The sequence below is a fragment of the Anomaloglossus baeobatrachus genome, chromosome 6, assembly GCF_048569485.1.
Source record: "Anomaloglossus baeobatrachus isolate aAnoBae1 chromosome 6, aAnoBae1.hap1, whole genome shotgun sequence".
NCBI lineage: Eukaryota > Metazoa > Chordata > Amphibia > Anura > Aromobatidae > Anomaloglossus > Anomaloglossus baeobatrachus.
In genome coordinates this window covers 567658654-567682577 of record NC_134358.1, presented here as the reverse complement: position 1 = coordinate 567682577, position 23924 = coordinate 567658654, and the positions used below count along the sequence as shown (strand labels likewise).

Sequence of the window (23924 nt, the reverse complement as noted above, 5' to 3'; positions counted from 1 at the left end):
TGCAGCAGCAGGGCTAGCATCCCTTACCTGCCCACTCCCTAGCCAGGGACTAATGTAGGGTCTTCCCAGGGCTTCAGGTTCCTGCTCAGCGACAGGTGAGGAACCTGTATAGGGACTGCCTAGGAGTGCAGTGTACAGCGGCAGGTAAGTGGAGGAGGTGTCCATCTTCCCTCTCACTAGTCCTAGGGCCCTCCATTGTTATAGTGTCCCCGATGTGCCCCTTGTGTCGTGGTGTAACCCCTGTTTGGTGTTTCGGCTCACGCCGGACTTTCCCTTTGTCCGTGTTGTGCCAACGGAAAGAGCAAATGGATTCAGGGAAGTATATATAAGGGGACAGAACACGGTAAATGCAGAATGCCGGGGTCTGGAGTCCTCTAATGGCAGAAATCCTGCAGGAAATGTTCCTGTCAAGATGCAAAAGTTGGTTTCTTATTTACAAAAATGTATTTCCGGTTTTCTTACTTATCTAAAAATGAGCGAAACGTTGAAGAATAATAATACGATAAATCGCAGTGAAGACGTGAACCTAACAAAAGGTGCAAAACGAGCACAAAAAATGGTCATTTAAAGAGTTAAATGACTTTGGGTCAGTGAATTTACACTGCCAACACCCAAACAGGGAAGCCCCCATCCAGGTCACTGCAGACGGGATCACATGGGCACTGGGCATAAATACTGGCATTAAAGTGGGCAGAAAGACACACGTCCCCGGTAACTGGAGGGTTTTAAAGGGTTACATTACTTTGGGCCACTTAAATCCCCAAACACTCAGATAGGGTTCCCTGAATCGCACTCAGTTGACTCCAGGTCTGGGCACAAAAGCCGGCACCAGAATGGGTAAATGACAGCTTTTTACTGCCTCTAGTTAAAGGGTTAAATGCGTTTGGGTCACAGGCATCACCCCACAGTCACATAAGTGTGTTCCCCCTCAGCGGGGTCAGTATCACATGACCCAGTGCCCCCGGCCCCCTATAATCAGACAATGCCCCCTATCTGTGTGCCCGGCCAGGCGGCCCTGTGAGTAATCGGTGGTGACGGAGCGGCTGCTGCTGCCGCTGCCGCCGCTGATTAAAGCTGACAGCAGTTTTCTATTCCTTATAAATACACTGAGCTTCAAGGAGCCGGCGAGGAAAAGCGAAAAACGCAGCGACGCCTCCCCTCCCCCGTCACTCCACCCTTACACCTTCACCCCTTCTTGGAGATGATTCATCCCCGAGGGAGAATTTGGGGGACGCTCAGACAGGGATAAATGAGGGCTGACAGCTCCGAGAACAAAATCTAAAACCCAATTTATTTGCTTTCATTGTGTCTGTCCCTGCAGGAATCACGGGCGCGACGCTCTGCGGTTCCCAATTAACCGGCGATAAAAATGTCTCCTGTGAGAGGCGTCAGGTTTCATCTGCAGAGCTTACAATCTAATGAATAGCTAGGCTGCACGGGCGCGCTGTGCCACATTGTGTGCCATGTCGTGGTAGTATCCGCCGCTCGTGGACAGACTGCCCCATTAACCTCAGGGGGATCTAGGCATGCAGAGCGGGAGGAATGCTCTGCAGCAGCAGGAGACACCTCTCAGGACGGCAGTCCCTGTATATCGAGCCATTGCAGGTGAAGCGATTGTCTTATATGTTCTGTATATAGGGATGTGATCAGGGCGGCACGGTGGCTCAGTGGTTAGCACTGCAGTATTGCAGCGCTGGGGTCCTGGGTTCAAATCCCACCAAGGACACCATCTGCAAAGAGTTTGTATGTTCTCCCTGTGTTTGCGTGGGTTTCCTCCGGGTTCTCTGGTTTCCTCCCACACTCCAAAGACATACAGATAGGGACTTTAGATTGTGAGCCCCAATGGGGACAGTGTTCCTGATGTATGTAAAGCGCTGCGGAATATGTTAGCGCTATATAAAAAATAAAGATTTGATTTGATTTTGATCATATTAGAAGTCCTAGTAGATCTGCTCAGTGGTGGATGAAGCATGGTGGTCTCTAGCGCTTCCTCCCCAGCTGTGGCGCTGCAGGAGCACAGGGATCGGGGTCTCAGCTGCCCTATTATCTGTGCTATAATCTGCCCCTGAGAGTAAATGTCCAGCAACCTAAAGCCCCGTACACACTGCGCTCCTCACCACAGTCACTGGTCACATCGCAGCTTACATCTAAACCCCTGCAAAACTGGATTCGGACATGTGCACTGACGGGGCCATTGACTATGTAAAGTAATGTGTGTACACAGTGACTGCACCAGCAGAATAGTGAGTGCAGCTCTGGAGAATAATACAGGAGATAACTCAGGATCAGTAATGTAATGTATGTACACAGTGACTGCACCAGCAGAATAGTGAGTGCAGCTCTGGAGTATAATACAGGAGGTAACTCAGGATCAGTAATGTATGTACACAGTGACTGCACCAGCAGAATAGTGAGTGTAGCTCTGGCGTATAATACAGGAGGTAACTCAGGATTAGTAATGTAATGTATGTACACAGTGACTGCACCAGCAGAATAGTGAGTGCAGCTCTGGAGTATAATATAGGAGGTAACTCAGGATCAGTAATGTATATACACAGTGACTGCACCAGCAGAATAGTGAGTGCAGCTCTGGAGAATAATACAGGAGATAACTCAGGATCAGTAATGTAATGTATGTACACAGTGACTGCACCAGCAGAATAGTGAGTGCAGCTCTGGAGTATAATATAGGAGGTAACTCAGGATCAGTAATGTATATACACAGTGACTGCACCAGCAGAATAGTGAGTGCAGCTCTGGAGTATAATATAGGAGGTAACTCAGGATCAGTAATGTATGTACACAGTGACTGCACCAGCAGAATAGTGAGTGCAGCTCTGGCGTATAATACAGGAGGTAACTCAGGATTAGTAATGTAATGTATGTACACAGTGACTGCACCAGCAGAATAGTGAGTGCAGCTCTGGAGTATAATATAGGAGGTAACTCAGGATCAGTAATGTATATACACAGTGACTGCACCAGCAGAATAGTGAGTGCAGCTCTGGAGAATAATACAGGAGATAACTCAGGATCAGTAATGTAATGTATGTACACAGTGACTGCACCAGCAGAATAGTGAGTGCAGCTCTGGAGTATAATATAGGAGGTAACTCAGGATCAGTAATGTATATACACAGTGACTGCACCAGCAGAATAGTGAGTGCAGCTCTGGAGTATAATATAGGAGGTAACTCAGGATCAGTAATGTATGTACACAGTGACTGCACCAGCAGAATAGTGAGTGCAGCTCTGGCGTATAATACAGGAGGTAACTCAGGATTAGTAATGTAATGTATGTACACAGTGACTGCACCAGCAGAATAGTGAGTGCAGCTCTGGAGTATAATATAGGAGGTAACTCAGGATCAGTAATGTAATGTATGTACACAGTGACTGCACCAGCAGAATAGTGAGTGCAGCTCTGGCGTATAATACAGGAGGTAACTCAGGATTAGTAATGTAATGTATGTACACAGTAACTGCACCAGCAGAATAGTGAGTGCAGCTCTGGAGTATAATACAGGAGGTAACTCAGGATTAGTAATGTAATGTATGTACACAGTAACTGCACCAGCAGAATAGTGAGTGCAGCTCTGGAGCATAATACAGGGAGTAACTCAGGATTTGTAATGTAATGTATGTACACAGTGACTGCACCAGCAGAATAGTGAGTGCAGCTCTGGAGTATAATACAGGAGGTAACTCAGGATCAGTAATGTAATGTATGTACACAGTGACTGCACCAGCAGAATAGTGAGTGCAGCTCTGGAGTATAATACTTGAAGTGGAGGTGGCAGAAAACCCATAGAGAATTTGAGTCCTTGTCGTGTTATTACGGCTCGTATTGCAGACGTACATTAGGGAATTGCTATATCGGCCGTTCTCTCTTGAGAACAGCTATGATTAGATTTGTGTCCTGCTGATACAATGTCCGGGCGTCACCAGGTCCTAGATGTAAAATGTTGTCTCATTAGGACTGTTTTTCCCAGATACAGGTAACTACTCCTTGCTCTGGTAATAGAGGGGTGCAGAGCTGGGGTCCCCCTGTGTGTCGTCCATGACATGTAATAGGACATATGGTATGGAGGTATGGATGGGTCACCCTGTGTATCCCCCATATGGTAAGGAGGTGTATGGATGGGTCACCCTGTGTATCCCCATATGGTAAGGAGATGTATGGATGGGTCACCCTGTGTATCCCCCATATGGTAAGGAGGTGTATGGATGGGTCACCCTGTGTATCCCCCATATGGTAAGGAGGTGTATGGATGGGTCACCCTGTGTGTCCCCCATATGGTAAGGAGGTGTATGGATGGGTCACCCTGTGTATCCCCATATGGTAAGGAGGTGTATGGATGGGTCACCCTGTGTATCCCCCATATGGTAAGGAGGTATGGATGGGTCACCCTGTGTGTCCCCCATATGGTAAGGAGGTGTATGGATGGGTCACCCTGTGTATCCCCCATATGGTAAGGAGGTATGGATGGGTCACCCTGTGTGTCCCCCATATGGTAAGGAGGTGTATGGATGGGTCACCCTGTGTATCCCCCATATGGTAAGGAGGTATGGATGGGTCACCCTGTGTGTCCCCCATATGGTAAGGAGGTGTATGGATGGGTCACCCTGTGTATCCCCCATATGGTAAGGAGGTGTATGGATGGGTCACCCTGTGTGTCCCCCATATGGTAAGGAGGTATGGATGGGTCACCCTGTGTGTCCCCCATATGGTAAGGAGGTGTATGGATGGGTCACCCTGTGTGTCCCCCATATGGTAAGGAGGTATGGATGGGTCACCCTGTGTGTCCCCCATATGGTAAGGAGGTGTATGGATGGGTCACCCTGTGTATCCCCCATATGGTAAGGAGGTATGGATGGGTCACCCTGTGTGTCCCCCATATGGTAAGGAGGTGTATGGATGGGTCACCCTGTGTATCCCCCATATGGTAAGGAGGTGTATGGATGGGTCACCCTGTGTATCCCCATATGGTAAGGAGGTGTATGGATGGGTCACCCTGTGTATCCCTCATATGGTAAGGAGGTATGGATGGGTCACCCTGTGTGTCCCCCATATGGTAAGGAGGTGTATGGATGGGTCACCCTGTGTATCCCCATATGGTAAGGAGGTGTATGGATGGGTCACCCTGTGTGTCCCCCATATGGTAAGGAGGTGTATGGATGGGTCACCCTGTGTATCCCCATATGGTAAGGAGGTGTATGGATGGGTCACCCTGTGTATCCCTCATATGGTAAGGAGGTGTATGGATGGGTCACCCTGTGTGTCCCCCATATGGTAAGGAGGTGTATGGATGGGTCACCCTGTGTATCCCCATATGGTAAGGAGGTGTATGGATGGGTCACCCTGTGTATCCCCCATATGGTAAGGAGGTATGGATGGGTCACCCTGTGTGTCCCCCATATGGTAAGGAGGTATGGATGGGTCACCCTGTGTGTCCCCCATATGGTAAGGAGGTATGGATGGGTCACCCTGTGTGTCCCCCATATGGTAAGGAGGTGTATGGATGGGTCACCCTGTGTATCCCCCATATGGTAAGGAGGTGTATGGATGGGTCACCCTGTGTGTCCCCCATATGGTAAGGAGGTGTATGGATGGGTCACCCTGTGTATCCCCATATGGTAAGGAGGTGTATGGATGGGTCACCCTGTGTGTCCCCCATATGGTAAGGAGGTATGGATGGGTCACCCTGTGTGTCCCCCATATGGTAAGGAGGTATGGATGGGTCACCCTGTGTGTCCCCCATATGGTAAGGAGGTATGGATGGGTCACCCTGTGTGTCCCCCATATGGTAAGGAGGTATGGATGGGTCACCCTGTGTATCCCCCATATGGTAAGGAGGTGTATGGATGGGTCACCCTGTGTATCCCCCATATGGTAAGGAGGTGTATGGATGGGTCACCCTGTGTGTCCCCCATATGGTAAGGAGGTGTATGGATGGGTCACCCTGTGTATCCCCCATATGGTAAGGAGGTGTATGGATGGGTCACCCTGTGTATCCCCATATGGTAAGGAGGTGTATGGATGGGTCACCCTGTGTGTCCCCCATATGGTAAGGAGGTGTATGGATGGGTCACCCTGTGTGTCCCCCATATGGTAAGGAGGTGTATGGATGGGTCACCCTGTGTATCCCCATATGGTAAGGAGGTGTATGGATGGGTCACCCTGTGTGTCCCCCATATGGTAAGGAGGTGTATGGATGGGTCACCCTGTGTGTCCCCCATATGGTAAGGAGGTGTATGGATGGGTCACCCTGTGTATCCCCCATATGGTAAGGAGGTGTATGGATGGGTCACCCTGTGTATCCCCCATATGGTAAGGAGGTGTATGGATGGGTCACCCTGTGTGTCCCCCATATGGTAAGGAGGTGTATGGATGGGTCACCCTGTGTGTCCCCCATATGGTAAGGAGGTGTATGGATGGGTCACCCTGTGTGTCCCCCATATGGTAAGGAGGTGTATGGATGGGTCACCCTGTGTGTCCCCTATATGGTAAGGAGGTGTATGGATGGGTCCCCCTGTGTGTGTCCCCTATGGTAAGGAGGTATGGATGGGTCCCCCTGTTTGGGGTATACCCCTGGAGATGTGGCGCGGCCAGTGATGGCTGACTGGTCTCATTTCCCGGTGGCTTCTCCTGTGATTCCCCGGCTGACACGTTCCCGGATTATCTGAGGACAGAGACGAGTAACAGAAGACGAGCTCTATCCTAAGAGCAGCTACACGAGAGCCAGGACACCCCGCAGCACAAATAAAGGACCCATCGGCCATGGTAAACCTTAATGGGGGTCACCACCCAGCTTTCTAGTCACCCTGAGCGGCATATAATGATACCTGTGCACACAGGCCGATGATCGAGCATTTGTAGGAGCACTCATTCCCAACAAACATTGACGAGTGTCTAAAAGATATCATCAATATTCACAAGTCAGACATAGTCAGTCCAGAAGGGAACGTTCTGCACTTTCCCATGTCCTTTGTATTGATTTCCAGATCTCTGTTTGCTGCATAGAATGGAAACACTCTAGACACAATGAAGCCACTGATATCCCATCTTCTGTATGGGGGGGTCCACTCTTTGCTGAATGTCAGGTTTGTGCAGCGACCCCCCACATTACCTGATTCCTGATCCCCGTGTGGAGGGTCCGGGCACGTCCAGGCTTCCCCGCCTTTGTTCTGGATTCTACTCTATGTGATACTTTGCCTTTTGCATGTTATTGGTAATTAAGGGGTTAAACATGCGTGCAACCTCTGCCCCAGCACCCTAATTCTGGCACTGACAGCAGGACACTGATCTCTCACATGTAGTCCCGGAGTCTCCATTATAACTCAGGAGGGGGCGGCTCCGAGGAAAGATGGGGCCACGAGGGCCCCGGACGTCAGATCCGAGGACCAGACTCACGCCTGTATACACGGCACTGCCCAGAGAAATGTCCTATCTCTGTACTGTCTATTCTCCAGGAATCAGAAGATGCATCTTCACAATCACTGTCCTCATAAAGCTGCCTAATAGTGCCCTGTGTATATACATACTGCCACAGAGTGCCCTGTGTATATACGTACTGCCACAGAGTGCCCTGTGTATATACATACTGCCACAGAGTGCCCTGTGTATATACGTGCTGCCACAGAGTGCCCTGTGTATATACATACTGCCACAGAGTGCCCTGTGTATATACATACTGCCACAGAGTGCCCTGTGTATATACATACTGCCACAGAGCGCCCTGTGTATATACATACTGCCACAGAGCGCCCTGTGTATATACATACTGCCACAGAGCGCCCTGTGTATATACATACTGCCACAGAGTGCCCTGTGTATATACATACTGCCACAGAATGCCCTGTGTATATACATACTGCCACAGAGCGCCCTGTGTATATACATACTGCCACAGAATGCCCTGTGCATATACGTACTGCCACAGAGTGCCCAAATACTGTCATACAGTGCCCACATGAAACCAAACACTGCCACATAGACTCAAGCTGTATTCAGTGCCCAAAGTGTTCCCACATAGTGCTATACTGTGCCTCTATAGTTCCATATTGTGCATATATAAGGCTATATTATGCCTATACCACCATACTCCAGTGCCTAGTGCTATTCTGTACCTATATACTGCCATACTGTGCCTAATTCTTGCTATATTGTGCCTGTATAGTGCTATACTATGCCTGTTTGTTCCATATTGTGCCCAACTCTTGCTATTTTCTGCCTATATAGTAGCGTATTGTGCATATATAAAGCTATATGGTGCTTCTATTGTGGCTCTATAGTGCTGTACTGTGCCCACTCATATCCTATATATCTTGTACCATGGCCTGTAGGCACAGACAGTCTCACCTTCTGGATCAGCAGCACAATGATGGGGATCAGCTGCGCCCGCTCGTGCTCCAGGCTGAACAGTGTCTGGGGGGTCCGGATGAAGACTTTAGTATACCCGTAGGCCACGTCGTCCTGGAAGTCGTGCTGCTCGATCAGCGCCCTGGTGGCCTCCATGTCTGACTCCATCAGGTGGTTGGGCCAGGTGTATTCACAGGTCATCTTGTATCTGGAGGGCATAGAGTACAATGCACACTAGAGGCGGAATATCCTGTTTCTGTAAAGACTGATTATGTTAAAGGGGTTTCCTCAAAATCACAGATTACCCCCGTCCATACAATAGAGGACACCGCGTCTCCTCCTCACACCCCAGATACTGGGATCTCCGAATACAGGTACCTGAGCAGGAATCTCTCGTAGGGCTGTCGATAGGCAAATCCAGCCCTACGGACGCGTACGTTCTCCAGAAGACCCAAATATTCCACCTGGTGGAGACATCGGCGGTCGTCAAACAGGATAGGAGACTTCTGATCATTAGGCTTCACACAGCGGACGTAGTATGGCTCCTGAAATATAAAGGTCCAGAGGTCACTGATCCCCGAAATCACACAAAGGCGAAGAGAAAGTCTATCATGTATCTCTGTATACAGGGAGCTCCCCCTAGTGGTGGCTGCAGACAGGATCTTATCATGTATCTCTGTATACAGGGAGCTCCCCCTAGTGGTGACTGCAGACAGAATCTTATCATGTATCTCTGTATACAGGGAGCTCCCCCTAGTGGTGACTGCAGACAGGATCTTATCATGTATCTCTGTATACAGGGAGCTCCCCCTAGTGGTGACTGCAGACAGTATCTTATCATGTATCTCTGTATACAGGGAGCTCCCCCTAGTGGTGGCTGCAGACAGAATCTTATCATGTATCTCTGTATACAGGGAGATCCCCCTAGTGGTGACTGCAGACAGGATCTGATCATGTATCTCTGTATACAGGGAGCTCCCCCTAGTGGTGACTGCAGACAGGATCTGATCATGTATCTCTGTATACAGGGAGCTCCCCCTAGTGGTGACTGCAGACAGGATCTTATCATGTATCTCTATATACAGGGAGCTCCCCCTAGTGGAGGCTGCAGACAGAATCTTATCATGTATCTCTGTATACAGGGAGCTCCACCTAGTGGTGGCTGCAGACAGGATCTTATCATGTATCTCTGTATACAGGGAGCTCTCCCTAGTGGTGGCTGCAGACAGGATCTTATCATGTATCTCTGTATACAGGGAGCTCCCCCTAGTGGTGGCTGCAGACAGGATCTTATCATGTATCTCTGTATACAGGGAGCTCTCCCTAGTGGTGGCTGCAGACAGGATCTTATCATGTATCTCTGTATACAGGGAGCTCCCCCTAGTGGTGGCTGCAGACAGGATCTTATGTATCTCTATATACAGGGAGCTCCCCCTAGTGGTGGCTGCAGACAGTATCTTATCATGTATCTCTGTATACAGGGAGCTCCCCCTAGTGGTGCCTGCAGACAGGATCTTATCATGTATCTCTGTATACAGGGAGCTCCCCCTAGTGGTGGCTGCAGACAGGATCTTATCATGTAGCTCTGTATACAGGGAGCTCCCCCTAGTGGTGGCTGCAGACAGGATCTTATCATGTATCTCTGTATACAGGGAGCTCCCCCTAGTGGTGGCTGCAGACAGAATCTTATCATGTATCTCTGTATACAGGGAGCTCCCCCTAGTGGTGACTGCAGACAGGATCTTATCATGTATCTCTGTATACAGGGAGCTCCCCCTAGTGGTGGCTACAGATAGAATCTTATCATGTATCTCTGTATACAGGGAGCTCCCCCTAGTGGTGGCTGCAGACAGAATCTTATCATGTATCTCTGTATACAGGGAGCTCCCCCTAGTGGTGGCTACAGATAGAATCTTATCATGTATCTCTGTATACAGGGAGCTCCCCCTAGTGGTGGCTGTAGACAGGATCTTATCATGTATCTCTGTACACAGGGAGCTCCCCCTAGTGGTGGCTGCAGACAGGATCTTATCATGTAGCTCTGTATACAGGGAGCTCCCCCTAGTGGTGGCTGCAGACAGGATCTTATCATGTAGCTCTGTACACAGGGAGCTCCCCCTAGTGGTGGCTGCAGACAGGATCTTATCATGTATCTCTGTATACAGGGAACTCCCCCTAGTGGTGGCTGCAGACAGAATCTTATCATGTATCTCTGTATACAGGGAGCTCTCCCTAGTGGTGGCTGCAGACAGGATCTTATCACGTATCTCTGTATACAGGGAGCTCCCCCTAGTGGTGGCTGCAGACAGGATCTTATCCTGTATCTCTGTATACAGGGAGCTCCCCCTAGTGATGACTGCAGACAGGATCTTATCATGTATCTCTGTATACAGGGAGCTTCCCCTAGTGGTGACTGCAGACAGGATCTTATCATGTATGTCTGTATACAGGGAGCTCCCCCTAGTGGTGGCTGCAGACAGGATCTTATCATGTATGTCTGTATACAGGGAGCTCCCCCTAGTGGTGGCTGCAGACAGGATCGTATCATGTATCTCTGTATACAGGGAGCTCCCCCTAGTGGTGGCTGCAGACAGGATCTTATCATGTATCTCTGTATACAGGGAGCTCCCCCTAGTGGTGGCGGCAGACAGGATCTTATCATATATCTCTGTATACAGGGAGCTCCCCCTAGTGGTGGCTGCAGACAGGATCTTATCATGTATCTCTGTATACAGGGAGTTCCCCCTAGTGGTGGCTGCAGACAGGATCTTATCATGTATCTCTGTATACAGGGAGCTCCCCCTAGTGGTGGCTGCAGACAGGATCTTATCATGTATCTCTGTATACAGGGAGCTCCCCCTAGTGGTGGCTGCAGACAGGATCTTATCATGTATCTCTGTATACAGGGAGCTCCCCCTAGTGGTGGCTGCAGACAGGATCTTATCATGTATCTCTGTATACAGGGAGCTCCCCCTAGTGGTGGCTGCAGACAGGATCTTATCATGTATATCTGTATACAGGGATCTCCCCCTAGTGGTGGCTGCAGACAGGATCTTATCATGTATCTCTGTATACAGGGAGCTCCCCCTAGTGGTGGCTGCAGACAGGATCTTATCATGTATCTCTGTATACAGGGAGCTCCCCCTAGTGGTGGCTGCAGACAGGATCTTATCATGTATCTCTGTATACAGGGAGCTCCCCCTAGTGGTGGCTGCAGACAGAATCTTATCATGTATCTCTGTATACAGGGAGCTCCCCCTAGTGGTGGCTGCAGACAGGATCTTATCATGTATCTCTGTATACAGGGAGCTCCCCCTAGTGGTGACTGCAGACAGGATGTTATCATTTATCTCTGTATACAGGGAGCTCCCCCTAGTGGTGGCTGCAGACAGGATCTTATCATGTATCTCTGTATACAGGGAGCTCCCCCTAGTGGTGGCTGCAGACAGGATCTTATCATGTATCTCTGTATACAGGGAGCTCCCCCTAGTGGTGGCTGCAGACAGGATCTTATCATGTATCTCTGTATACAGGGAGCTCCCCCTAGTGGTGGCTGCAGACAGGATGTTATCATTTATCTCTGTATACAGGGAGCTCCCCCTAGTGGTGGCTGCAGACAGGATCTTATCATGTATCTCTGTATACAGTGAGCTCCCCCTAGTGGTGGCTGCAGACAGGATCTTATCATGTATCTCTGTATACAGGGAGCTCCCCCTAGTGGTGGCTGCAGACAGGATCTTATCATGTATCTCTGTATACAGGGAGCTCCCCCTAGTGGTGACTGCAGACAGGATGTTATCATTTATCTCTGTATACAGGGAGCTCCCCCTAGTGGTGGCTGCAGGCAGAATCATTTACCTCTCTATGTGATTATCTTAACAATACAAGCAGAATTATCTCTATGGGTTTCTTGTAATTACATGTGGAGTCTTGAAAAAGGGAGATGAGCTCCCCATCCATAACGGTAGCGCACATTACAGGCAGGTGCACACTCTGCAGTCACATGCGCACACACGTTCCTACTCTTTTGATCTCGGTCCTAGGGACGTCTGAATGGCAGGAGCGTGACGGTATAATGAATGTCTTAGCACAGGGGAGAAGAAAATGCTCCTGAATTATTAAATGCCGAGTTGGCAGATGGACTAATTCTGCCAAGTTATCGCACTTCACGGTTTCCGGAGCGGTTCTGTCACCTCGCGCAGCGCCGTGCGGCAGGACGAGATGACGAGGAGAGTTATGTAAACCGCAGAATATTAAATGAAAGTCACCTCTGCAAGTGTCAGGAAGCCGAAAACCTGTAAAGACTCCACGAGGTGTAAAGACAACGGACGACTGTCAGCAGCAGACGGGAAATGGGGCAAGGACGAGGCTGACAACGCTAGGGTCAAAATCATTCTTTTGGCAGCACGGGAAACGTTGCCCAGAGGTTTCTTAGGTGCTAACAATGACTGTACCTGGTATGATAAGACGTGGTGAAGAAAGAAGAAAAGACATGAAGTCAGAAGAAACGTAGATCAATTAGGTGTAGCTGAGCAATGTTTGGAGGTCACCGCTCGCTTTTCAGCTTTGCCCATACATTTCCAATAGGATTGAGATCAGGGCTTTGTGATGGCCACTCCAAAACATTGACTTTGTTCTCCTTAAGTCACTTTGTAACCAGTTAGGCAGTAGCTTCGGGTCATTGTCCATTTAGAAAACCCATTTCCACCCAAGCTTTAAGTTCCTGGCTGTTTTTTTGAGATGTCTTCAGTGTTGCCACATAATCCTCTCCTCATGATGCCATCTATATTGTGAAATGTACCAGTCCCTCCTGCAGCAAAACAACCCCACAACATGATGCTGCCGCCCCCGTGTGTCACAGTTGGGATGTTGTTCATAGGCTTCAAAGCTTCTCCCTTTTTTCTCCAAACATAACGATGGTCGTTATGGCCAAACAGTTCAATTTTAGCCTCCTCAGACCACGTGACATCTCCAGAAATTCAGGTCTTTGTTCCTGTGTGCATTTGCAAACATTAATCTGGCTTTTCTATGTTTCTTTTGGAGTAATGGCTTCTTCCTGGCAGAGTGGCCTTTCAGCCCATGTTGATACAGGACTTGTGTCACTGTGAATAATGACACAATGTTACCAGCTTTCTCCAGCATCTTCACAAGGTCTTTTGCTTTTGTTCTTGGGTTGATCTGCACATGTCTGACCAAAGCACATTCATCTCTGGTACACAGAACCCGTCTCCTTCCTGAGCGGTATGATGGCCAGACATTCCCATCTTGTTTGTACTTGTACATAATTGTTTGTACAGATGAACGAGGCACTTTCAGGTATCTTGAAATTGTACCTAAGGATGAACCAGACTTGTGCAAGTCCTCTTCCTGAGATCTTGGCTGAGTTCTTTTGATTTTCCCATGATGCTACAAAAAGAAGCCGTGTTTTTCAGGTGCATTACAATACATCCACAGGCGTGTCTGTAATTAACTCAGATGTTGCCAATAAACCTATCAGAAACGTCCAAAGATATGACATCATCATATGAGCTGTCCCATATTGTTTAAAGCCACAGTACTCTTAAGCGGGCTTTACACGCTATGAAATCGCTACAGCGATCTCGTTGGGGTCATGGATTTTGTGACGCACATCCGGCCGCTGTAGCGATCTCGTTGTGTGTGACTCCTAGGAGCAATTTTGGATCGTTGCAAAAACGTCCAAAATCGCTCCTCGTTGACATGGGGGGCCATTCTCAAATATCGCTGCTGTCGTGTGGGCGAAGTTGATCCTAGTCCCTGTGGCAGGATACATCACTACGTGTGACGCCGCAGGAACGAGGAACCTCTCCTTACCTGCCACACGCCAGCAATGAGGAAGGAAGGAGGTGGGCAGGATGTTCGTCCCGCTCATCCCCGCCCCTCCGCTTTGATTGGCCGGCCGCTTAGTGACGTCGCGGTGATGTCGCTGTGATGCCGAACGTCCCTCCCCCTTGAGGGAGGGATTGTTCGGCAGTCACAGCGACGACGCCGACCAGGTAAGTGCGTGTGACGCTGCCGTAGCGATAATGTTCGCTGCGGCAGCGATCACCAAATATCGGCATAACGATAGGGGCGGGTGCTATCACGCTCGACATCGCTAGCATCGGCTAGCAATGTCGCAGCATGTAAAGCCTGCTTTAGTGTATGGAAACTTTTCACTTTGCAGAAAGTAATAAAAATGCCTGAAAACATTCTCTCTCTCTCATTATTCTGGCATTTGGCAAATAGAAATAATTTTGGTTCATAATTAACCGAAAATGGAAAGATTTATTCTGATTTCATGTCAGATACTGAGAAAAACCTGCAGATGTGTCTGTATAGAGAGCGGAGGGAAAAACCTGCACATGTGTTTGTATAGAAAGCAGAGGGAAAAACCTGCAGATGTGTCTGTATAGAGAGCGGAGGGAAAAACCTGCACATGTGTTTGTATAGAAAGCGGAGGGAAAAACCTGCAGATGTGTCTGTATAGAGAGCGGAGAAAAACCTGCAGATGTTTCTGTATAGAGAGCGGAGAGAAAAACCTGCAGATGTGTCTGTATAGAGAGCGGAGGGAAAAACCTGCACATGTGTTTGTATAGAAAGCGGAGGGAAAAACCTGCAGATGTGTCTGTATAGAGAGCGGAGGGAAAAACCTGCAGATGTGTCTGTATAGAGAGCGGAGGGAAAAACCTGCAGATGTGTCTGTATAGAGAGTGGAGGGAAACGTCTGGTTTCAGCTGTATACAGGCTGATTGTCCGCAGTAATATATGGGGGTGCTGCAGTATAAGGGGTGTGGTGTCTGGTCACATCTTGATATTCTCTTAGTTTCGTTACTTTTGTGCTGTTGTTATTGTGTACTCGCCCTTGTACTAATGAGATTCCAGTGAATCTTTCTCTCCTCGCCGCTGACACAAGTGATAAATCTTCATTATTCAGTGTTTGTAACATCTTTTCTCATTATCGGGAGATTTAAATAACATCTAAGCCCCTGCCCCTCAGTGTATAGTGATATTGTTGGTGGCACGGCCTTGTCAGTGGAGGTCGGGGGTCCCCTAGAGATGCACGAGCTGCTATGATTCTGTGATTTCCGTCAGTGGTTTTATTCAGTCATCCTAAAGTTAGCTTTTAGCATCCCTTTACTATATAAGCTGATAACAGGGGACAACAGACCGCATTGTGGGGGCCAGGTGGAGGGTGCACTGTCCCTTTAAGTGACTGCGCTTGATTTTCTCAGGCTTGTAACTTTATGTCAAGTACAATGAGAAAAAAGAGTCAATCTCCAAATAGAAGCGGAATCCATGCAGCTATAATACAGGGAGCACGAGACGACCCCCGAGGAGCAGAACCCTGCAGAGAGGAGAGAAGACACTCCACTGTGCAGAGAGGAGAGAAGCAGCTCCACTGTGCAGAGAGGAGAGAAGCAGCTCCACTGTGCAGAGAGGAGAGAAGCGGCTCCACTGTGCAGAGAGGAGAGAAGAAGCTCCACTGTGCAGAGAGGAGAGAAGCAGCTCCACTGTGCAGAGAGGAGAGAAGCAGCTCCACTGTGCAGAGAGGAGAGAAGCAGCTCCACTGTGCAGAGAGGAGAGAAGCAGCTCCACTGTGCAGAGAGGAAAGAAGCAGCTCCACTGTGCAGAGAGGAGAGAAGCAGCTCCACTGTGCAGAGAGGAGAGAAGCAGCTCCACTGTGCAGAGAGGAGAGAAGAAGCTCAACTGTGCAGAGAGAAGAGAAGAAGCTCCACTGTGCAGAGAGGAGAGAAGCAGCTCCACTGTGCAGAGAGGAGAGAAGCAGCTTCACTGTGCAGAGAGGAGAGAAGCAGATCCACTGTGCAGAGAGGAGAGAAGCAGCTCCACTGTGCAGAGAGGAGAGAAGCAGATCCACTGTGCAGAGAGGAGAGAAGAACCTCCACTGTGCAGAGAGGAGAGAAGCAGCTCCACTGTGCAGAGAGGAGAGAAGCAGATCCACTGTGCAGAGAGGAGAGAAGCAGCTCCACTGTGCAGAGAGGAGAGAAGCAGATCCACTTTGCAGAGAGGAGAGAAGCAGCTCCACTGTGCAGAGAGGAGAGAAGCAGCTCCACTGTGCAGAGAGGAGAGAAGCAGCTCCACTGTGCAGAGAGAAGAGAAGCAGCTCCACTGTGCAGAGAGGAGAGAAGAACCTCCACTGTGCAGAGAGAAGAGAAGCAGCTCCACTGTGCAGAGAGGAGAGAAGCAGCTCCACTGTGCAGAGAGAAGAGAAGCAGCTCCACTGTGCAGAGAGGAGAGAAGCAGCTCCACGGTACAGGGGAGAGAAGCAGCTCCACTGTGCAGAGAGGAGAGAAGCAGCTCCACTGTGCAGAGAGGAGAGAAGCAGCTCCACTGTGGAGAGAGGAGAGAAGCAGCTCCACTGTGCAGAGAGGATAGAAGCAGCTCCACTGTTCAGAGAGGAGAGAAGCAGCTCCACTGTGGAGAGAGGAGAGAAGCAGCTCCACTGTGGAGAGAGGAGAGAAGCAGCTCCACTGTGCAGAGAGGAGAGAAGCAGCTCCACTGAGCAGAGAGGAGAGAAGCAGCTACACTGTGCAGAGAGGAGAGAAACAGCTCCACTGTACAGAGAGGATAGAAGCAGCTCCACTGTGCAGAGAGGAGAGAAGCAGCTCCACTGTGCAGAGAGGAGAGAAGCAGCTCCACGGTACAGGGGAGAGAAGCAGCACCACTGTGCAGAGAAGAGAGAAGAAGCTCCACTGTGGAGAGAGAAGAGAAGCAGCTCCACTGTGCAGAGAGGAGAGAAGCAGCTCCACTGAGCAGAGAGGAGAGAAGCAGCTCCACTGAGCAGAGAGGAGAGAAGCAGCTCCACGGTACAGAGAGGATAGAAGCAGCTCCACTGTGCAGAGAGGAGAGAAGCAGCTCCACTGTGCAGAGAGGAGAGAAGCAGCTCCACTGTGCAGAGAGGAGAGAAGCAGCTCCACTGTGCAAAGAGGAAAGAAGCAGCTCCACGGTACAGGGGAGAGAGCAGCTCCACTGTGCAGAGAAGAGACAAGCAGTTCCATGGTGCAGAGGAGAGAAGCAGCTCCACGGTGCAGAGAGGAGAGAAGCAGCTGCACTGTGCAGAGATTAGAGAAGTAGCTCCACGGTGCAGAGAGGAGAGAAGCAGCTCCACTGTACAGAGAGGAGAGAAGCAGCTCCACAGTGCAGAGAGGAAAGAAGCAGCTCCACGGTGCAGTGAGAAGAGAAGAAGCTCCACGCTGCAGAAGAAAGAAGCAGCTTCACTGTGCAGAGAGGAGAGGAGAAGCTCCACTGTGCAGAGAGGAGAGAAGCAGCCCCATGGTGCAGAGAGGAGAGAAGCAGCTCCACTGTGCAGAGAGGAGAGAAGCAGCCCCATGGTGCAGAGAGGAGAGAAGCAGCTCCACGGTACAGGGGAGAGAAGCAGCTCCACTGTGCAGAGAGGAGACAAGCAGTTCCAGGGTGCAGAGGAGAGAAGCAGCGCCACGGTGCAGAGAGGAGAGAAGCAGCTCCACTGTGCAGAGATTAGAGAAGTAGCTCCACGGTGCAGAGAGGAGACAAGCAGCTCCACAGTGCACTGGAGAGAAGCAGCTCCACTGTGCAGAGAGGAGACAAGCAGCTCCACTGTGCAGAGAGGAAAGAAGCAGCTCCACGGTGCAGTGAGGAGAGAAGAAGCTCCACGGTGCAGTGAGGAGAGAAGAAGCTCCACGGTGCAGAAGAAAGAAGCAGCTTCACTGTGCAGAGAAAGGAGAAGCAGCCCCATGGTGCAGAGGAGAGAAGCAGCTCCACTGTGCAGAGAGGAAATAAGCAGCTCCACGGTGCAGTGAGGAGAGAAGCAGCTCCACGGTGCAGAAGAAAGAAGCAGCTTCACTGTGCAGAGAGGAGCGAAGCAGCTCCATGGTGCAGAGAGGAGAGAAGCAGCTCCACTGTGCAGAGAGGAGAGAAGCAGCTCCATGGTGCAGAGAGGAGACAAGCAGCTCCACTGTGCAGAGAGGAGAGAAGCAGCTCCACTGTGCAGAGAGGAGAAAAGCAGCTCCACTGTGCAGAGAGGAAAGAAGCAGCTCCACTGTACAGAGAGGAGAGAAGCATCTCCACGGTGCAGAAGAGAGAAGCAGCTCCATGGTGCAGAGAGGAGAGAAGCAGCTACACTGTACAGAGAGAAGAGAAGCATCTCCACGGTGCAGAAGAGAGAAGCAGCTCCATGGTGCAGAGGGGAGACAAGCAGCTCCACGGTGCAGAGAGGAGAGAAGCAGCTCCACTGTGCAGAGAGGAGAGAAGCAGCTCTACTGTGCAGAGAGGAGAGAAGCAGCTCTACTGTGCAGAGAGGAGAGAAGCAGCTCCACTGTGCAGAGAGGAGAAAAGCAGCTCCACTGTGCAGAGAGGAAAGAAGCAGCTCCACTGTGCAGAGAGGAGAGAAGCAGCTCCACTGTGCAGAAGAGAGAAGCAGCTCCAATGTGCAGAGAGGAAAGAAGCAGCTCCACTGTACAGAGAGGAGAGAAGCATCTCCACGGTGCAGAAGAGAGAAGCAGCTCCACTGTGCAGAGAGAAGAGAAGCAGCTCCACGGTGCAGAGAGGAGAGAAGCAGCTCCATGGTATCTGTACAATCACACACCCGTCTGGTCATATACAATGAGGCCCCTCTAATTTATTGCCTCATCCTATGTACACAATAAAAATGATATAAGCTAGAAAGCATGACAGTATGAGTGTGGCTCTCAGAGTGCTGCCCCCGCAGGAAGGGAAGTGAATTGCTAGGGGTGACACGTTCACCTTGTCTTATGAACCATTATTTCTAATCCAGCATAGTGTAAAGACAAAGTTGGGACATCGCTCCTCTACACCTGACACTTTGCTTCTGCAGTATAAGATAAGTTAGGGTTCACTCCTTTGTACAAAAATATACCTATAATACTATATATAACTACTATAATACTACCCCTATGTACAAGAATATAACTACTATAATACTGCCCCTATGTACAAGAATATAACTACTATAATACTACCCCTATGTACAAGAATATAACTACTATAATACTGCCCCTATGTACAAGAATATAACTACTATAATACTGCTCCTATGTACAAGAATATAACTACTATAATACTACCCCTATGTACAAGAATATAACTACTATAATACTACCCCTATGTACAAGAATATAACTACTATAATACTACCCCTATGTACAAGAATATAACTACTATAATACTGCCCCTATGTACAAGAATATAACTACTATAATACTGCTCCTATGTACAAGAATATAACTACTATAATACTACCCCTATGTACAAGAATATAACTACTATAATACTGCCCCTATGTACAAGAATATAACTACTATAATACTGCCCCTATGTACAAGAATATAGCTACTATAATACTGCCCCCTATGTACAAGAATATAACTACTATAATACTGCCTCCTATGTACAAGAATATAACTACTATAATACTGCCCCCTATGCACACACATCTTGCAGGTCTCGGAGTATATCCCCCCGTCTCCCCTGATTTCGATGTGACTCCGGGTGCAGAGCGCTGAATATACAGATTCGGGAATAATGGTTCGGTGACGGCAGAATAACCTCGGAATCTGTATAAGACGCTATTAAGATGAATACAATGCGGACACAATGGAGGAGCGGCGCTGCATTTGGGATTTCGGGGCTGCTGTGAGCTCTCTGCGGGCGCCCGGGTGATGAAAGGGGCCGTGCAGAATATCGCAGTGTGAACGCTGCAGACAATAAGATTTCATATATACAGAGCGGGGGAGGGGCAGGAACACGGCTTATTACTGGGGATATGTATATCTCTCTAATATGATGGGTGCAGGTTATTACTTGTCTCCAGGGCAGGAGACCCCCGGATTGACCTAGTGGAGGCCAAAGGGTTAAATGGGAACTTCCCACAAATTCACTAAATTCACTTATCCTCCTTTTCCTTCATCCGGGGGGGGGGGGGGGGGGGCATCTTTGGTTTTAGAATTATCCTGACAACTATTCTCTTAATCCTGACAATGGATGTGAGATTGTCACAGCTCAGCCACTTCCAATATATTCCCAGTACAGTACAATGCCAGCCTTACTGGTCCTATATATTACCAGCACAGTACAATGCCAGCCTTACTGGTCCTATATATTCCCAGTACAGTACAATGCCAGCCTTACTGGTCCTATATATTCCCAGTACAGTACAATGCCAGCCTTACTGGTCCTATATATTCCCAGTACAGTACAATGCCAGCCTTACTGGTCCTATATATTACCAGTACAGTACAATGCCAGCCTTACTGGTCCTATATATTACCAGCACAGTACAATGCCAGCCTTACTGGTCCTATATATTCCCAGTACAGTACAATGCCAGCCTTACTGGTCCTATATATTACCAGTACAGCACAATGCCAGCCTTACTGGTCCTATATATTACCAGTACAGTACAATGCCAGCCTTACTGGTCCTATATATTACCAGCACAGTACAATGCCAGCCTTACTGGTCCTATATATTCCCAGTACAGTACAATGCCAGCCTTACTGGTCCTATATATTACCAGTACAGTACAATGCCAGCCTTACTGGTCCTATATATTACCAGTACAGTACAATGCCAGCCTTACTGGTCCTATATATTCCCAGTACAGTACAATGCCAGCCTTACTGGTCCTATATATTCCCAGTACAGTACAATGCCAGCCTTACTGGTCCTATATATTACCAGTACAGTACAATGCCAGCCTTACTGGTCCTATATATTACCAGTACAGTACAATGCCAGCCTTACTGGTCCTATATATTCCCAGTACAGTACAATGCCAGCCTTACTGGTCCTATATATTTCCAGTACAGTACAATGCCAGCCTTACTGGTCCTATATATTCCCAGTACAGTACAATGCCAGCCTTACTGGTCCTATATATTCCCAGTACAGTACAATGCCAGCCTTACTGGTCCTATATATTCCCAGTACAGTACAATGCCAGCCTTACTGGTCCTATATATTACCAGTACAGTACAATGCCAGCCTTACTGGTCCAATATATTCCCAGTACAGTACAATGCCAGCCTTACTAGTCCTATATATTCCCAGTACAGTACAATGCCAGCCTTACTGGTCCAATATATTCCCAGTACAGTACAATGCCAGCCTTACTGGTCCTATATATTACCAGCACAGTACAATGCCAGCCTTACTGGTCCTATATATTCCCAGTACAGTACAATGCCAGCCTTACTGGTCCTATATATTCCCAGTACAGTACAATGCCAGCCTTACTGGTCCTATATATTACCAGTACAGTACAATGCCAGCCTTACTGGTCCTATATATTACCAGCACAGTACAATGCCAGCCTTACTGGTCCTATATATTCCCAGTACAGTACAATGCCAGCCTTACTGGTCCTATATATTACCAGTACAGCACAATGCCAGCCTTACTGGTCCTATATATTACCAGTACAGTACAATGCCAGCCTTACTGGTCCTATATATTACCAGCACAGTACAATGCCAGCCTTACTGGTCCTATATATTCCCAGTACAGTACAATGCCAGCCTTACTGGTCCTATATATTACCAGTACCGTACAATGCCAGCCTTACTGGTCCTATATATTACCAGTACAGTACAATGCCAGCCTTACTGGTCCTATATATTCCCAGTACAGTACAATGCCAGCCTTACTGGTCCTATATATTACCAGTACAGTACAATGCCAGCCTTACTGGTCCTATATATTACCAGTACAGTACAATGCCAGCCTTACTGGTCCTATATATTCCCAGTACAGTACAATGCCAGCCTTACTGGTCCTATATATTCCCAGTACAGTACAATGCCAGCCTTACTGGTCCTATATATTCCCAGTACAGTACAATGCCAGCCTTACTGGTCCTATATATTCCCAGTACAGTACAATGCCAGCCTTACTGGTCCTATATATTCCCAGTACAGTACAATGCCAGCCTTACTGGTCCTATATATTACCAGTACAGTACAATGCCAGCCTTACTGGTCCAATATATTCCCAGTACAGTACAATGCCAGCCTTACTAGTCCTATATATTCCCAGTACAGTACAATGCCAGCCTTACTGGTCCAATATTTTCCCAGTACAGTACAATGCCAGCCTTACTGGTCCTATATATTCCCAGTACAGTACAATGCCAGCCTTACTGGTCCTATATATTCCCAGTACAGTACAATGCCAGCCTTACTGGTCCTATATATTACCAGTACAGTACAATGCCAGCCTTACTGGTCCTATATATTCCCAGTACAGTACAATGCCAGCCTTACTGGTCCTATATATTACCAGTACAGTACAATGCCAGCCTTACTGGTCCTATATATTCCCAGTACAGTACAATGCCAGCCTTACTGGTCCTATATATTACCAGTACAGTACAATGCCAGCCTTACTGGTCCTATATATTCCCAGTACAGTACAATGCCAGCCTTACTGGTCCTATATATTCCCAGTACAGTACAATGCCAGCCTTACTGGTCCTATATATTACCAGTACAGTACAATGCCAGCCTTACTGGTCCAATATATTCCCAGTACAGTACAATGCCAGCCTTACTGGTCCTATATATTCCCAGTACAGTACAATGCCAGCCTTACTGGTCCTATATATTCCCAGTACAGTGCAATGCCAGCCTTACTGGTCCAATATATTCCCAGTACAGTACAATGCCAGCCTTACTGGTCCTATATATTCCCAGTACAGTACAATGCCAGCCTTACTGGTCCTATATATTCCCAGTACAGTGCAATGCCAGCCTTACTGGTCCTATATATTCCCAGTACAGTACAATGCCAGCCTTACTGGTCCAATATATTCCCAGTACAGTACAATGCCAGCCTTACTGGTCCTATATATTCCCAGTACAGTACAATGCCAGCCTTACTGGTCTGATATATTACCAGTACAGTGCAATGCCAGCCTTACTGGTCCTATATATTCCCAGTACAGTACAATGCCAGCCTTACTGGTCCTATATATTACCAGTACAGTACAATGCCAGCCTTACTGGTCCTATATATTCCCAGTACAGTGCAATGCCAGCCTTACTGGTCCTATATATTCCCAGTACAGTGCAATGCCAGCCTTACTGGTCCTATATATTCCCAGTACAGTGCAATGCCAGCCTTACTGGTCCTATATATTCCCAGTACAGTACAATGCCAGCCTTACTGGTCCTATATATTCCCAGTACAAAACAATGCCAGCCTTACTGGTCCTATATATTCCCAGTACAGTACAATGCCAGCCTTACTGGTCTGATATATTCCCAGTACAGTACAATGCCAGCGTTACTGGTCTGATATATTCCCAGTACAGTACAATGCCAGCCTTACTGGTCCTATATATTCCCAGTACAGTACAATGCCAGCCTTACTGGTCCAATATATTCCCAGTACAGTACAATGCCAGCCTTACTGGTCCTATATATTCCCAGTACAGTACAATGCCAGCCTTACTGGTCCAATATATTCCCAGTACAGTACAATGCCAGCCTTACTGGTCCTATATATTACCAGTACAGTGCAATGCCAGCCTTACTGGTCCTATATATTC

The 23924-nt window shown here is 48.4% G+C and overlaps 1 protein-coding gene across 1 annotated transcript in view; it reads right to left on the bottom strand.

The window, feature by feature from the left end:
- Window positions 1-23924, bottom strand: part of LOC142243680 (unconventional myosin-Ig-like) — a 177621-nt gene that overhangs the window by 85184 nt on the left and 68513 nt on the right. Inside the window, exons 15-16 of the mRNA XM_075315827.1 lie at window positions 8741-8907; window positions 8363-8570 (exon numbers count right to left, since the gene is read on the bottom strand). Coding sequence (XP_075171942.1) covers window positions 8363-8570; window positions 8741-8907 — 375 coding nt within the window. The remainder of the gene's footprint in view (window positions 1-8362; window positions 8571-8740; window positions 8908-23924) is intronic.